Here is a 12,762-nt window from a genome sequence, read left to right as displayed (position 1 = left end):
CAAAATATTTTAAACACGTTTAGTTTGCATGACAAAAAAATGCTAAACTACTAAGTCGCCACGTCGTGTGTCGCAGAATGCTGCTCATGAATATGAGCCTCTAGCATGGCTTGAAACTAGTCGAGTTCCTCGTCAAACAGTTACGTGAGTAAGCCGATATCATAATAATTAATTTAGTATGTCTCACGAAAGTTATCATAAAAATGCTGATCAGTTCAAATTATGTAAAAGTTTGTCGTGAAATTATATTAATTTAAATCCTGCGGACTGCCTAGCAGGTTCGGGCTCCGGTTCGAAAAGCAGGAGTAGGAACGGGGTGGTTTTTAGTCAGTAAGAGTCTGACACTCCCTCTCGCCTCGACCAAGGCGGGAGAAGTCAATGGATGTTTTGCCCCTTCAAAAAAAAAAGTATACTTAAACACCTACCTATCTCCTATTTATTATTTAATAAATTGGGTACTATCCTCGGTCAAAAATAAATTATTACAACTTTTCAATACAATAAAATATTATAAATAATCACACTCTCATTCATAAATTTGATGAACTATTTAATTTTCGATTTTTTCTAGCTAAATTTCTACAAATAAGTCTGCTATTTGACGTCATAACGCACTATTTCATACAAACTTCATAGAAAATATCGTTTTTGACGTTTCGAAAAAAGTATTGAATTTGACTAGTAGGAAAGTAGCCTATTGTTATTGACACAATAAAAATGGATGCTACTGCTACTCGTTGAATAATTCACTTATTAACACGTGCTCAATGCTTTCAACGTCCGCACCAGTGTGATTTGGAAGCGAGTTGGAAGGATGTATGTCGTTAATGTTTAAGATTTTGTGAGAAGATGGATGGCTGATGAATTAATTTTAAGTAATTAAAATTATTATACTTTTTATATCACTTTACCCTCTATATCATTGTCTGGATTTATTATTCACTATTTCATTGTCTGGACTTTAAAAGAGACTATGACCTCTGAGTTTGTTTCGGCATTTCTTCTCAGAGTAGTCGGATAGGAAATGCCGGCCTCATCTAGTTATTTGAAATATTGACGTGTAAAAGTGTTATTTTATAACCTACTTACAAAAATAAATATCATTTATCATTTAATTGTATAATATATTGGCTTAAGCTATAAAATTGTGCATGTTTTTACTAAATAAATAAATGCTTTTAATGATAACAAAACGTCGTATTTGACCATTGGTTATCTACTATAACCCTATGCGCCGTAACAAGGTGCGGCTGACAGATTCAGTAACGTTTCGTATCACTCTTGAAAGTTACTGCGATTTAAAAATTATGCCTTAGTATTTTAACTGTATCACATTCGTATTATGTTATATCATTCGGAAGTGTAGTTAATTAAATTAAATCCAACCGGAATGTTCTAGTCTTTAAATAAAATCTAATGAAATCAAAAATAAAGTAAAGTGTTATGCGTATAACGTAAATCCATAGTCGTGTTTAGTGATGGGATGTACTGCTACGATGGATAGGTAGTCGATGTTTTTTTAGAATATAAAACGAAAATTATGCGTCGTTCAATTATCACTCTTAAAAACCTTTAATTATGTGGGTAAATCTACTGTAGACGCGGCTCTCTCTACCCGAACCACAGTGACTTTATCAGAGCACAAATATATAGTAGAAATTTCCGGCGCCTTTGATAATGCGTGGTGGTACATAATCTGAAAGATCGTGGTTGCTTTAGTAACATATACAAACTAATATACACTTATATTCTTCACGGTTCTGTAAAACTGAAACTCTGAAACACCTCAGGGCTCGGTCATAAAATATTTATTTTGACAAGTATATACACGTAGTTACACTGCACAACTAAATAACACACACATTTAATAAAAAAATTAAAGAGAATTAAATGTATGCTGCGAGTATCGATAGCGATAAAAAAAGATTTTTGTAATGTCCATCCCTAAAGAGAGACGTCAACGTCATACTGGCATCTGTCAGCCGCACCTTGTTACAGCGCAAGGGTTTATAATTTTCCACTATGACAAAACGTCAAATCGTCAATACTGTCAGACAAAATATACATTTGTTCTATATTTCTATGTTATAGAAACATAGAAGGAAACTGTTGTTTTCATACGTTTGGCGGTTTATTTCTTGTTCATTATTAAAACAGTAATATTTATAATACTAAGCCTTATTATAACGGACTTTTAAATTATTATTAGAGGCAATTTTCATTCAGAAAATTGGTTATATGTGACTGTTGTTACCTACGGTATATTTGGATTAAAACATTTTACAACTATTGAATAAAAATGGGACAGAAATGTCGAAATCGATGTTATTTTGGGTGTATAATTGGTGATAGTAAGTAGAGTTTTTTACACTATATTGTGTATTATTTTGAATATATAAAACCTTAATTGCCGTGCTCAGAGTTATTTAAATGGGTACTTAACCAAATCCTTAGCAATTATTATTAGTTTTCTATACAAAATCGTTCCTAAGGAATAGTTTAAGTGTCTCTGAGTATGGTAGTAAGCTTCTAAACATAATCTTAATTTAGTTATCAACAAGATTTTCAACATAAATAAAAAGTAGTTTCGTTTTCTTATTTGTAAACTAGCGACCCGCCCCAGCTTCGCATGGGTGCAATGGTTATATATTATATCTTAGTATATTATATCTTAGTTGAACCCATTTCCACCAGTGCTAAGCTATGTGTACCAATGAATATGATTGGTGGAAGCCAAAGCATCCACAGCAACATAGCATAGCACATCTCTGGTGGAAAAGCACCTTCTCATCTATCTATACTTAATATTATAAAGCTGAAGAGTTTGTTTGTTTGTTTGTTTGAACGCGCTAATCTCTGGAACTACTGGTCCGATTTGAATAATTCTTTTTGTGTTGGGTAGTGCATTTATCAAGGAAGGCTATAGGCTATAAAACATCACGCTATGACCAATAGGAGCCAAGCAGAGCAGGTGAAACTGCGCGGAAGTAGCTAGTAATGTTATAAATTAGAATGTTTATGTGTATGTTTGTTACTCCTTCATAAGATCGTGGTTAAAGGGATCAGAATAAAATTTGGAACAGGGGTAGATTATAAACTGAAATAACACTGATGAAATGTAGCCTACATTTCATCTTTCTGGACACGCAGGCAGAAGCTATTGCGAATATACCGATAAACAAACATAAATTATGAATACAAATCTATTGTTTAAGGTCCATTACACCATTTCCCAAATCCGAAGAGCATAATTCCAGATCAGCTATTAAGATATGCTGTTTGGAAAACCGTGCTGGATGTTGCTACGCAGGAGAAAGGAGATACCTATATATATGATCAAATAAGGCTATGTAATAAACATTTTCTCGACTGCTACCAACTACCTAGCCGACAGTTAACCAGGAATGCGGTACCCACCTTAAATTTAGGTGATTCAGGTATGTTCTTGACTATTGTTTAATAGATAAGGTTGAACTTTGCGTGCGGTGATTTTTTAAAGAAAACAACGTGTATTTACTTCGCCGGTATATTTGCAACTGATGGTAAAAAATTATTAGTGGACTGTATTTAGTATAGGTATATATAGTTATTTGACTGCACGGTTGGTGCGGTGGCTGGGCAACTGGTTGCCGTGCAACGGGTAGCGAGTTCGATTCCCGCACGGAGCAACTCTTTGTGTGATCCACAAATTGTTGTTTCGGGTCTAGGTGTCATGTGTATGTGAACTTGTATGTTTGTAAACGCACCCACGACACAGAAGAAAATCCTAATAGGGGCAATGTTTAAAAAAGAAAGTTATAGGTACTTATAAGACATATCAGGAATTATACATACAAACGCTAATCTATTTGGACACCTATATTAATCTAATTAGTCCTATTATGGGCTGTTTGCATCTTTTTTTAGCTAGTATGTGTAGGCATATGATGAAATTTAATTGATTTGATAAATTTTATTGTGATAAAAATAAAACTAATGAGTATACAACAAAAGTTTCTTCGGGAAAGTTGTTTGTAATCATGAGTACAATCACGTGTTTAAATATTGTTCACTAATTACCAGTCACCCTATATGTATAGATGATTACGAACACTGCAAGTATTTTTCCTCAGATTTTCATTTATTGTATTTTCAGATGGTAATACAGCAGAATCTATACCTATAGTCAATGATGAGCAGTCGGTTCCTGTAAATAAACATACAACACGCTACTACATTGATACCGCTGACCGTAGTCATAACAAAGGTTAGTAACACTATTGACAAACTGCCCTACTCATATAAGTTTTTAAACTGACATGGTCACTAACACTAGAATTGAAACTTAAACTGGGATATTTACTATGTTTTTAAATATTTATGAGGTATTTCGGCACTGTTGCAAGCGCCATGATCATGGATAAACTGAAAACTATAAAGGTAAATATCCCGGTTTAAGTTTCAATTCTAGTGCCCTACTCATGTCCAAATACTCAAACGCTACTCAATTTAAAGGTGCTCTCAAGACTAGTTCTGTCCCTATCAATTCTTTATAAAATGACAGAGATAGCACGATATTTAAGTACAACTTAAAATTGAGTAGCATTTCAGTATTCAGGCGTTAGACATTTAATTATCACTTAAACTATTGCTTATTCCACCACTGGGTATGCTACACCCAGGGGAAGAGTAGGGTTGGTGATAAGTGTTCTCTGCTTTACCATCACCATGCGTTACATTTACAACTTATAAATTGATCTAAAATATCCAAATAAATCTTACTATTATGATTATAATTAATATTTTGCAATCTATTTTGAAATGTGCAAGAAAAAATTATTATTAATCGTGGTTACAATTTTTTTTTTTAATTTTGTATTATTCTAACAACCCGCCCCAGCTTCCGCATGGGTGCAATGGTGATATATTATGCATGTATTATACATATAAACCTTCCTCTTGAATCACTCTATCTGTTAAAAAAACCGCACCAAAATCCGTTGCGTAGTTTTAAAGATTTAAGCGTACAAAGGGACATAGGCACAGAGAAAGCGACTTTGTTTTATACTATGTAGTGATACAAATTAACAGGTTACTGAATAATATATTTAAAAAAATATATTAAGTCTATCATCTATGGTCATTTCAAATGTCATTTGTCTAACTACTGTCAGTGTCATTGTCATTCACAAGAATCGAGCGAAGTGTTGATATTTTTCTCTTTTGTGGAAAATTATTTCGTGTCGGGAATTTGTGACTGTGTTTAGCCAACCTAATAGTAATTGTGGTTACCTAGGTTACGTTTACCAACATAACAATAAAAAAAAAATGTCCGCGTTTGTTTACATATGTTTGTGATGTAAATAATGAACTTTTTTTACATGGTTTTGTACTGATTGAGGAATTATATTTAACTTTGAGTTGAGCACTTGGTCCGCTGTTTCATATATGCTTTTAAATAATGTGTTTTCATATAGTTTTTATAGATATATTGCCGGTAACCTCTATATCTTTGTATATAAGATGCTTTAAAAGTAAATGTAATGCATTAGAAGATTACAATAGTAAATATAAATTATTCTTGTGATTAATAATTTATTTCTTACTAAATACATATTTAAGAGTTTGCTATGAAAGAGATGTCTTATACTGTCTCTGTTGCTTCATCAATGAAAACAATTGCTAGCATTTGTATTTGTGAACCACTTATTGCAGAAGAATCAATGTCTATTTAACTTATTTATGTTTTCAAATTGAATTAACTGGTCTGGGGTACTAAATTTCTTTACAATAATAATCTTCAAACACAACACTACCTCCCATTAAAGTCGTGGGTGTATTTACAAGCCTACAAGTTCACATACACATGACACCCAGACCCGAAACAACAATCTGTAGATTTGTGCACCGTGTTAACTGTGCAATCAGTTTTATTAATACAGTTTTAATAATTATATGGGTATAACCTGGGTATCTACAAAGCCCGAGTGCATAGGTTGCTTATGGGCAGACGTGCTCCATCGTAGGCCGCATCATCACTTACCATCAGGCGAGATAGCGGCCAAACGTCGGCCCATCAAATGTAAAAAAAATACAGTAACTTTAAAGTGTGTGATAATTTATACCTTTGAACCAGAATGGGTAAAGGGCACAGAAGGTGTGAAATTTGTCATATTAATGAGGCATGGCCTAGGGAAGAGAAACTGCTCTTCACCAGTTTTCCATTGAACCCAGATCGGTAAGTACTGATATTATTAATTATTAATAATATATAAAAGAAAGTTTGTCTAATTTTATGTTTGTTACTCAATCCTGTCAAAACGGCTGAAAGGGTTGGGATTAAATTTCGAACAAATTATACTTTTTTTTTACATTTTAGGGGGACACATAGAAAATTTTTAACACAATCACTTTACGAGTGATGTTTTATAGCTTATAGCCTTCCCCAATAAATGCACTATCCAACACAAAAATAATTATTCAAATCGGATAAGTAGTTTCGGAGAGTAGCGCATTCCGACAAACAAATGACTGCACGATTGGTGCGGTGGCTAGGTATTGGTCGTCGTGTAGCGTGTAGTGGGTTCGATTCCCGCACGGAGCAACTCTTTGTGTGATCCACAAATTGTTGTTTTGGGTCTGAGTGTCATGTGTATGAGAACTCATGCACATTACACCCACGATACAGGAGAAAATCTTAATTAAGGGCAATTCTTTTTTATTTCAGGTTTATACATAGGTATTTATTTTTATTTTAGTATTGATTTTTTCGTTTTTCAGCTGCAGAGAATGGCTTAAACGAGTTGGTAACGATGAGTTAGTAGATCTTCCTATAGAAAAGCTACATGAGAGGAGAAATCTATGTTCCAACCACTTTAGAAGGGAAGATTTCAATAAAGCCGGCAACCGTCTGAACAGGGATGCTGTACCGAGCCTGAATCTGATCGCCCCACCCCTCACTGATGAGCAGTTGTTGCCATTCCCACAACATATCTATAAACCTTCGGAGTCACGAGGTAAGTTATATAGCTGTACTAGCTACTTCCGCGCGGTTTCACCCGCTCTGCTCGGCTCCTATTGGTCATAGCGTGATGTTTCATAGCTTATAGCCTTCCTCGATAAATGCACTACCCAATACAAAAAGAATTATTCAAATCGGACCAGTAGTTCCGGAGATTAGCGCGTTCAAACAAACTCTTTAATTTTATAATATTATAGAATAGATATGTTGTCGTATACATGCATATAAACCTTCCTCTTGAATCACACTATCTAATAAAAAACGCATCAAAATCCGTTGCGTAGTTTTAAAGATTTAAGCGTACATAGGGACAGAGAAAGCGACTTTGTTTTATACTATGTAGTGATATCGTAGGTAGTATATTATTTCTCTGTCCTTTGTCCTTTTGTATGCTTAAATACGATTTTGATGCGGTTTTTTTTTAATAGGTAGAGTGATTCAAGAGGAAGGAATAGAATTAACTAAATTTGAAAAATTGGTTTAAAATATACTTTGATGTTTATTTTACCCCAAAAACCCTATATTTTTGAAAAATAGCGTTATTCACAATAAGTATTTTGCATTTAAAAAAACCAATTCAAATTATCCTCTAAAACGCTTAAGACTGTCATGGCGTCTTGGATGACGTCACGCCTTGGCAAACAAGTGTGTTTGTATACAGAGAACGGAGAGTATCAGTGTTTTATTTATTGAAAAATGAATCCCTCGTATTACAAGAACTGTGTAGTGCCCCAGTGTACAAGCACAAGCATAAATACGCCAAACAAATTATTTATATATGTTCCAAACGATGTAAAAATACGAAGAAAGTGGCTAACTCTAGCAAGAAGGGATGATGCTCATTCTTTATCAACAAAATCGAGAATGTATTTTTGTGAAGATCATTTCGATGTAAGTATTATTCACAACATAATGTAAGCAATATAAATGTAAAAGAAAACAAATGAATTTACTCAATAGTGGTTGGGGTTAGTTCTTTTGTTTTGATTTTAAAACCAAAACAGAGACGATGGTGGCAAACGGAAACAGATGATCTAGAATCTGTTATTTATATTCATTGTTTTAACATACACGTTTTATTGTTCTAGTTGCCGAATGATATGATTAATTATGATATCATGTTATCTGTTATTTATATTCATTGTTTTAACATACACGTTTTATTGTTCTAGTTGCCGAATGATATGCTTAATTATACCGAGTTATGGGAAGAGTATCACAAGTGCGCATGAAACCAGGTTGTACTCCAAGTAAATTTGAATGTCAAGAAGATAGAAGAAAACGAACATGTAGCAGCACAGAACGACCATACATAGTAAAAAAACAAAGAATTACGACAATAGCAGAGTGTCTTAATGAATTAGATAAAAGTTGTATTCCAAGTTCGTCTCTCGAAGATACTCCTCAAACAAGTTCAGGTGTGTATGAGTAATAAACAAAACAAATAATTTTATTCAATAAGTAAGTAGTTAATCATCATTATGAAATTAATTACTTTACTTTTTGCAGATTTCCAAACAGTTGAACAAAATGAGCCAGAAGTTACATGTGAGCATAAAGTAGAAAAATCAGTTCAAGCATGTATAACGCAGAAATTCAGAAGTAAAGCTGTCCAGATCAATATCAAAACAAAAGACCAGGCATCATCACCCTTGAAGCCATCAATAATATCTAGTTCCACATCCCCGTTTAAAGCTGAGATCATCAAAAAAACATATCCTTCTGTCTCCAATCTAAGCAAAGTTACAAGAACTGTATTGAATAAAGAAGAGCACTCTGATAGTGATATATCTTTATATACACCATCTGTTGCCACCCACAGTTGTTCGTCATCAGTGCAATCATTACAAGTTCAATCATCTTCTGACTGTAGTGAATTAATTGCAGAAGACAGAAGACTAGAAGTTGATAAGACACTGTTGCACACAATTGGAAAAATTGAAAAGAAACCTCGAATATACATTGGTGTTCCGAGCAGTTGTTACTACTTAATTGACATACTAAAAGCTGAATTAAATATTCCTAAACATCATATATTGCTATGTTTAAATAAGATACGTTTGGATGTTAAATTTAATCAGCTCACAGATGATTATGGAATGACTCCAGCAGGTTTAAGCAAGATATTTTTAAAAAATATACCTCTGATAGCTAGCTTTATGCGTCCTTTTATTGTGGAGCTAGACAGGGATATGATTAAAAGGACCTTACCTATGGCATTCAGGCACAAATATTATAATGTGAGTTGCATTATCGACTGCCTTGAAATTGAGATCCAAAAGCCATCTAAGGCAATAAACCAAGCTCTGACATGGTCTGAATATAAAAAAACAAATACCATAAAATATTTAATATCATGCACACCAAATGGATTGGTTAATTATATTTCTCCTGGATTTGGAGGCAGGACAACTGACACATGTGTAGTGGAATCATGTGACTTTGTGAAATCATTAAAAAGTGGTATGGTTGTTATGGCAGACAGGGGCTTTAAGCATGTAGAGCAGTATCTCAAAAAATCAAATATTACATTAGTAAGGCCTCCAAGCGTTGAAACAGGAGTGAAAATGAGCAAAAGTCAAGCAAAGCTAACCAAACAGATAGCCAGCTTGAGAATACATGTAGAAAGAGTTATTCGGCGCTTACGTGAATTTTATATGCTTAAACCACATGCATGTGTTAATTTAAAACATGTAAAAATACTCGATGACATAGTAATCATAGCCTGTGCTTTAATTAATTTGCAAGATTCTTTAGTAAAATAAAACAAAATTTCAAAATTATTTCTTTTTTATTCAAAACATATATTATGTACATACACACACTTAGTCTAAGTCTACACTTTGATGAATAAAGTGTAAGATTATTTTATAAAATACTAGCGGACATACATACAAATACAAGAAATATATTGTCGGTGATACTCATAGACTCACTCATAAATTTGAATCTTTCTGTTCAGTCTAAATTTGAATCACTGTTAGTTATGCAGTTTATGAGTATCATCAACTATATATATAACTAATTTAAAATGTTACTTTTATTTAAAATCCAAACATACTCACTCTACACTCTGATATAATAAAGGATATATATTAATTTTCCAAAAGTTTAATAACTTATTGATAAAATTCTCAACATATTGAGGATCAAATTCTATATTTATTATATCCACTTTTTTATTTTGACTAAAGTCTGGGTCAGCTATACAAAAGCAACAGTTTTTCTTTTGTGATAAATACATCTGAAGCTGCATTTGGGCATAATATTTTTCTGTAGCCAGTGCATTTTTTATATAATTTTTATATGTTGTTTTACTAATAGGACACTTAATTTCAACTATCCCATCTTCGAAAATTCCGTCTGGTGAACCAGCAATCATTGGGTACTTAGAATTTAACAAGAGGCCACACTTACTAACTTTTTTTTTTATTTTGCTCTCAACTGTTTTTCTCACTTCATTTTCTAGAACACGGCCACGTTTCATGGCCGGAGTATCAGGAATTTTACCACCTAGTATGAGGGAAATGAGTGTGCCGTCACTTGTTTTGCATCGGCTTACTTCAAATGCTCTGGAAGCAGTTATTCGACCATATCTCAGTTCAAACCACAGAGCGCTATTAGACTGTTCTCTTGTTTCCTCTTCCACTTTCTTGATTAAAGATGCTGTTATTTCAATTTTCTTCAAAAAATCTTCAACGCATCTTTCTTTAAACTTATAAGTAAGTTGATGCATTGAGATAGCCCATGTTTCACTTTCACTATAAGTAGGTTGGTATTTTAAAAGTTGACAGTCCTCAACTTTTCTCTTTCTTGCCTCTTCTAAAAAATTATTAAAAACAGATGGATTTGCTGGTAATATGGGATTTCCTTTGGACAATTCCTTCGCTGTCATATATTTAATTGTAGTACCAACTTGAGACAGTTTGGATTTCTTCCAATAGCACTCCACAGAAGTGCATGATGGTTCCTCACTTCGACGATGAACCCACATAAGGAACGCTATAGCGTGCTTACAGCCACCCTGTGATGCTACACAGTCTTGACACTGGACAGACAGAATAATGTCATCTTCTTCATCAACCACCAATGTACATCCATATAATTTGGCATGAACTTTGTGTTCTGGACATATTTTGCACTTTACAGTACAAAATTTGTTTTCTCGCTTAAGCTGCACATAGCTTACGGCGTCATCTCCGTAAGAAGCTCGTGATGACCTGAAATTAAATTATTTCACATTAATTTATCACTTGTTTACACCTCGTAATTCTAACCTCAAAATTAACAAAAAATTGCTCTACAAAATAAATTTACATAATAGATATGTTAGTTTATACTGAAACTGTATATTGCTTTAATTTAAGCTTAAATATTTTTACACTTGGGTATACTTACATCGAAGTTTTGATATTGCGAAATTCCGATGAGCAAAAGTCATTGTTTGACGCGAAAAATCGGCCAAGCATAATTGCGTCGATTCTAGGCAAGTTATTACTGTCTGCTTTAACAAAACCTGGTTCCATGATAACTATCAACTTGAGACATACCAAATATTATAATAAGTATAAAATAATATACTTTGCGAAATGATTTTATAAGAAGAAAACTTCTAATATTCTTTCAATAGCTACGTATATGTATTTATGATGCTTCAAACTATGAATGGTCCATAGAAAACGTAAAAGATCAGTGTTTTGTTGTGAATTTTATTAATTTACTTAGATATTTACTGTGTTTAAGTGAACGTTTTATATTACAACAATGCCTAAAAAGTGTGCATTTGGGTGTGAACATGAATATGGATGTAAGTATCGATTTTATTATATTAATTCGCTTTTATCTTGTTAGTAGGACAAACAATAAACAAGGTAAACTAGTATAAACAAGGTTTAGGTTTAGGTAAACTTGTATAACAAATTGTTTTAAATCAAAATATGATTTAAAGAGTGCTTTTCCACCAGAGATGTGCTATGTAGCTATGCTATGAAGATGTAATAGCTAAGCTGTGAAACTATGTGACTGTTTCCATTGATACTAAGCTATGTAGCTGTAGCGAGGAAGATTTGCAGCTCGAGTATGCGATGTTTTGATAGTAGGGAAGCCATCCACAGGACATCTATAGCATGCATCTTTCAATCTAAACAACAGCTTAGCTTAGCTAGCTGAGTCCGTTTTCACCAGTGCTAAGCTAAACGCATCCACAGTGAATTGAGATTTTTTTTTGAACTTCACATGTTAGATGTATGGTTTATGACGTCATCTGTCACTTGTCGGATGTACAACCATAAATACCGAGCTAAAGATTTTTTTAATGTTAATGTATTTTTTCAGTAACGGTACATCAGTTTCCGAACATAAAAAAGTTTAAGAATCAGTTTAAGAAATGGGTCTTCCTTATGGGAGGGAACCCGGAGGACCCGGAGGACATAAAGAATTACCGGAACCGTGTAGTATGTGACCGACACTTTGAAGATAAACATAAGAATCGTAATCATCGACTCAGTCGTATTGCTTTGCCAAGTCTTCATTTACCACCAGGTAAGTAATTTTTATTACTCAAAGTCAAAGTCAAAATCATTTATTTCAAATAGACCAGGAAGGCACTTTTGAACGTCAAAGCTAATATAATAATATTAATAACGTCTGTCTGTCGGTCAGTCCTTTTGTGAATCTATTTGCTCGTTCCAAAGTGTAGATTCCTATGGAGAAGAACGAGCAAGAAACTCCATAGGTTACTCTTTTTCAATCAGATTTACAAT

General features: G+C 33.5%; 4 protein-coding genes and 1 pseudogene across 8 annotated transcripts in view; 4 read left to right on the top strand and 1 right to left on the bottom strand.

Annotated features, from left to right (window-relative positions):
- LOC126911813 (igLON family member 5-like) overlaps positions 1–12,762 on the top strand; it is a 137,101-nt gene that overhangs the window by 117,367 nt on the left and 6,972 nt on the right. The window contains exon 12 of one of the 2 annotated variants that reach the window (XR_007706313.1): positions 5,975–6,071. The exons of the other annotated variant lie outside the window; for it this stretch is intronic. The gene's annotated coding sequence lies outside the window, so the exon portion shown is untranslated. Of the gene's footprint in view, positions 1–5,974; positions 6,072–12,762 lie in introns of those variants that run through there. 2 annotated transcript variants of the gene reach the window in all.
- LOC126911838 (uncharacterized) lies at positions 6,079–7,174 on the top strand. The gene is made up of 2 exons (XM_050700798.1): positions 6,079–6,217; positions 6,760–7,174. Exons 1-2 carry the CDS (start codon positions 6,117–6,119, stop codon positions 7,064–7,066), a joined length of 408 nt encoding a protein of 135 aa, XP_050556755.1. The 5' UTR covers positions 6,079–6,116; the 3' UTR covers positions 7,067–7,174.
- LOC126911846 (uncharacterized) lies at positions 7,463–10,060 on the top strand (annotated as a pseudogene).
- LOC126911814 (uncharacterized) lies at positions 9,773–11,539 on the bottom strand. The gene is made up of 2 exons (XM_050700741.1): positions 11,399–11,539; positions 9,773–11,220 (listed from the first exon to the last, which is right to left on the bottom strand). Exons 1-2 carry the CDS (start codon positions 11,524–11,526, stop codon positions 10,062–10,064), a joined length of 1,287 nt encoding a protein of 428 aa, XP_050556698.1. The 5' UTR covers positions 11,527–11,539; the 3' UTR covers positions 9,773–10,061.
- The window catches only part of LOC118281095 (uncharacterized), a 33,604-nt gene continuing 32,402 nt past the window's right edge, over positions 11,561–12,762 (top strand). For all 4 annotated transcript variants that reach the window (XR_007706300.1, XR_007706301.1, XR_007706299.1 and 1 more), the window contains exons 1-2: positions 11,561–11,807; positions 12,335–12,541. Coding sequence is in view for 1 of the 4 variants with exons in the window: in XM_050700678.1 (XP_050556635.1) it covers positions 11,765–11,807; positions 12,335–12,541 (250 nt within the window). In the remaining 3 variants the exon portion in view is untranslated. The remainder of the gene's footprint in view (positions 11,808–12,334; positions 12,542–12,762) is intronic.

This window comes from Spodoptera frugiperda, chromosome 19, assembly GCF_023101765.2.
Source record: "Spodoptera frugiperda isolate SF20-4 chromosome 19, AGI-APGP_CSIRO_Sfru_2.0, whole genome shotgun sequence".
Lineage (NCBI taxonomy): Eukaryota > Metazoa > Arthropoda > Insecta > Lepidoptera > Noctuidae > Spodoptera > Spodoptera frugiperda.
The sequence above is the reverse complement of the archived record's forward strand: the minus strand, read 5'-3'. Positions and strand labels throughout refer to the sequence as shown.

What these genes read in the sequence shown, in the direction of transcription:
- LOC126911838 (XM_050700798.1), top strand. Translation starts at nt 6,117, where the DNA reads ATGGGTAAAGGGCACAGAAGGTGTGAAATTTGTCATATTAATGAGGCA. An exon ending in TTTCCATTGAACCCAGATCG is followed by an intron (nt 6,218 to 6,759) that starts GTAAGTACTGAT and finishes TTCGTTTTTCAG; the next exon opens with CTGCAGAGAATGGCTTAAAC.
- LOC126911814 (XM_050700741.1), bottom strand. Translation starts at nt 11,526, where the DNA reads ATGGAACCAGGTTTTGTTAAAGCAGACAGTAATAACTTGCCTAGAATC. An exon ending in CGCAATATCAAAACTTCGAT is followed by an intron (nt 11,221 to 11,398) that starts GTAAGTATACCC and finishes ATTTAATTTCAG; the next exon opens with GTCATCACGAGCTTCTTACG.